At 41.4% G+C, this 3,235-nt stretch overlaps 1 protein-coding gene across 1 annotated transcript; it reads left to right on the plus strand.

The window, feature by feature from the left end:
- Window positions 1-50: 50 nt before the first annotated feature.
- Window positions 51-2,142, plus strand: LOC120349731. The gene is made up of 2 exons (XM_039420282.1): window positions 51-218; window positions 961-2,142. Exons 1-2 carry the CDS (start codon window positions 51-53, stop codon window positions 2,140-2,142), a joined length of 1,350 nt encoding a protein of 449 aa, XP_039276216.1.
- Window positions 2,143-3,235: the final 1,093 nt, after the last annotated feature.

The raw sequence follows: 3,235 nt of genomic DNA on the forward strand, positions 1-3,235 counted from the left end.
CTAAGAAGGGTGATACTAGTGCAGAGATAACACATGATGAGCTTCGGAGTATGGCTGAAGCAAGATTTGAAGAGTTTTGGAGTGAGGTGCTTAAACATTGGAAGCATAAACCTGGCAAGTCTGATGATGATGATAAGGATGGTACAGTATTGCCTAAAAAGACTAAAAGGAGAATGCCAGCTACTACTGTTGACAAGGAGGATTTGGTTCTGCATCAGGTATCATTACCAACAGTTAGCTTTGAATTTTCTACAATTACTGACTTGCTTGCACAAAGGCTGTCGGAAAATGATGTTGATTTCCAGGTGACTGTAGATCCATCAACCTTAAAGTGTATAGTTTTGAGCAGTGCCAAGTTGGATTTACGACCACAAGATTCAATAGGGAAACTGTTGGGTTTTACCAATACCCAGTTCATAGAGTCCAACACATCTACTAGAAGTGATAATACTGTACAAATCAGTCGGCCTAATGTGATACACATCACCTGCAACATTGTGACTGGATCTTACTCTAATGAAATTACAGATCACGTGATCTATGAGTTTTACCCAAACGTTGATCCAGGGTATAAAATGGTGGTGACTGTGCAGAATGTAATCTATTTACCTGTAGACATCAAGCAGATTGGTAGCATTACACTGCAAGTAGTCTTATAAATAATAGAGGCGAGGGAATAAATATTGCTTTACATTTGAGACAACGCAAGTGAAATGGTGTTGTTATTTGAAAAGTGGAATCAAGGATTGGATATAGAGGCTGCAGTCCATCCTCCTCCTTCTTCTCTCCATCATCATCATCATCATCCTCCTTCACCTATAAAAGGAGATAAAAGGAAAGAAAGATTCATTCAGCATTAAACCTTGACAAGGTTGACATCTAGGAGCATCGAGTATTTGCAAGAACGAGGCTGTCAGATACAAGTAAAATAAGAAGGTGGGAGTTTTGGATGTGACACAGAATGGACCGTCATTGGACAACAGTATCATTGGGTTTGAGTACCATTCTCATGCACCCTATACTGTAAGCTACAATGCCAATGACGAGATACAGATTCCAATTCAACAGCAAGATATTTACACACAGCCATCGGAGAGCTATCTACATTTGGAGTATACTGTAACTGTAGCTGCCAACGCTGCTGTGGCCGGAGCTCCATGTGTCTCTGGATTCTTCAGCAATGTGTTTTCAGAGATAAGCTATGGAATCAATGGTGTGGAGGTGGATGGTATACGCAATCCTGGAGTTACCAGCCTAGTGAAGAATGCTGTTACATTTGAACGTGATGAGTGGACCAAGATGAAAGGAGCTGGCTACAAGTTTAGTTCAACCACTGGATTCGCCGATTTTGCTGCCAATGGAGCCGAAACTACAATCATGGATGTGCCTTTGAGATACCTGCTGGGCTTTGCCGAAGACTATAGACAGATTTTACTCAATGTGAAACAAGAGCTGGTGTTGAGGGTCAGCCCCAACTTTCACAACTGTGTGAATGTCGCTGCTACCAATGTAGCAATCACAAAGCTTTCATGGAGAATGCCTTATGTGGAAGTGACAGATGATGTGAAACTGCGTCTGCTACAGATTGTACAGAACGACACACCCATCAGTATACCATTTCGACATTGGGAGTTGTATACCTATCCAACATTACCACAGACAAGAAAGCATACATGGACTGTCAAGTCGACATCACAGCTTGAAAAGCCACGATACATTGTGGTTGGGCTACAGACTGCAAGACGAGGTGTGGCAGCAGCCAACAGTTCTCGCTTTGACAAGTATAATATGAAGGATGTTCGAGTGTTTTTAAACAACAGATACTACCCATATGAGAGTATTGATGGTGATGATAATCACATCTACAACATGTATGCAGCTTTCAATGGAGTCTACAACCATGGTAATGCTCGTGCAAGCAACCCTCTGTTTGAAAAGAATGCCATTGGTGATCGAAAAATAATGCTGTTTGCTTTTGATTGCTCCCGCCAAAATGAGTCACTCAAAACTGGAAGTATTGATGTGAGGATTGAGTTTGAAGCATCTGAAAACATTCCAGGTAATACAACTGCCTACTGTATGATGGATCATGAGATGACTAAAGAGTATCGGCCAATGTCAGGCCTTGTACTGTCGGTATAAAAAAGATATATAGTCAGTGCACAGTGATAAATTGCTTAGTTGAGCTCGAGACAATGAATGAGCCAGTCATGACAGGATACAGAGGACTCTTTATGGAGGAGGGGGAGCTGTCTTTGCATGAAGGGGAGGATGTGGTGGGCTGTGTTATTGGTGGGCGACCGCTGATGAAAGATGCCTCTACAAGTACAACTGGACTCAATGATGATGGCTCCTACATTACAGCAGAAAGTGGTGTAGATGACTGGCCATCGAGTAGAGTGGAAAACATTTTTGGACCACTATCACTGTACCTGATAAACTTTCAAGGTTTTGAAGGTTTGGACAACAAGTTTATTGTGAAGGAGATGGCTATCCTGGAGCAAGATGATGAGCATCATGTGACTACTCATCACTACTTTTTCAAGCCTCCCTACTCCGAGTCCCTGCTCAAGACTAGCAGGCAAATCATCGCCAACAACTGTATACATCAAGCTAAACATGGACTCAGGTGGTCAGACTGTGCGACAGAACATCTTCCATATTCGGCTTTGATGGAAATTGTATGTGGAACAGTTGGAAGGTGGTTGGATCAGAACCAGCAGCGTCCAATTAAAATCTTTGTCCATGGATATAAGCAGATTACTCTACTGGATACAATTCTACAACTGAACAATGTGGAGTACCTGGACCTATCATCACCATATTTCTTTCCTGCTATGCCTGATTTGGAGTTGCTGATCAAGAAGATTGTTGGCATATACTGCCCAGAACATCATCTACTCAACGTTATCGACATGGTGCGGAACAAGCTATCATCTTCAACGTTTGAAGATTGGTCAACCAACAACGTTAACAACACTGATGGATTGTCAAATACACAACTATTTTGCTCATTGAAAATTGTTATTGCTCTACATGGATGGATTAACAAAACTTTGTTAGAAGATGGAACCTTTTGTCACAATTTTTTCAATGCTAATCATTTGCATTATCAATAAAAAGAAATATTGTAATCAACTCTATGCTCTATCATTTATCCTTCTCCTCACTCCTCTTCGAGTAAAGTGCGCACTATGTGTTCACGTGGAACTATTGCACAATGTTATGCAATTGT

The sequence above is a fragment of the Nilaparvata lugens genome, chromosome 2 (assembly GCF_014356525.2).
Source record: "Nilaparvata lugens isolate BPH chromosome 2, ASM1435652v1, whole genome shotgun sequence".
NCBI classification, from domain to species: Eukaryota; Metazoa; Arthropoda; class Insecta; order Hemiptera; family Delphacidae; genus Nilaparvata; species Nilaparvata lugens.

What these genes read in the sequence shown, in the direction of transcription:
- LOC120349731 (XM_039420282.1), top strand. Translation starts at nt 51, where the DNA reads ATGGCTGAAGCAAGATTTGAAGAGTTTTGGAGTGAGGTGCTTAAACAT. An exon ending in AGGATTTGGTTCTGCATCAG is followed by an intron (nt 219 to 960) that starts GTATCATTACCA and finishes GATGTGACACAG; the next exon opens with AATGGACCGTCATTGGACAA.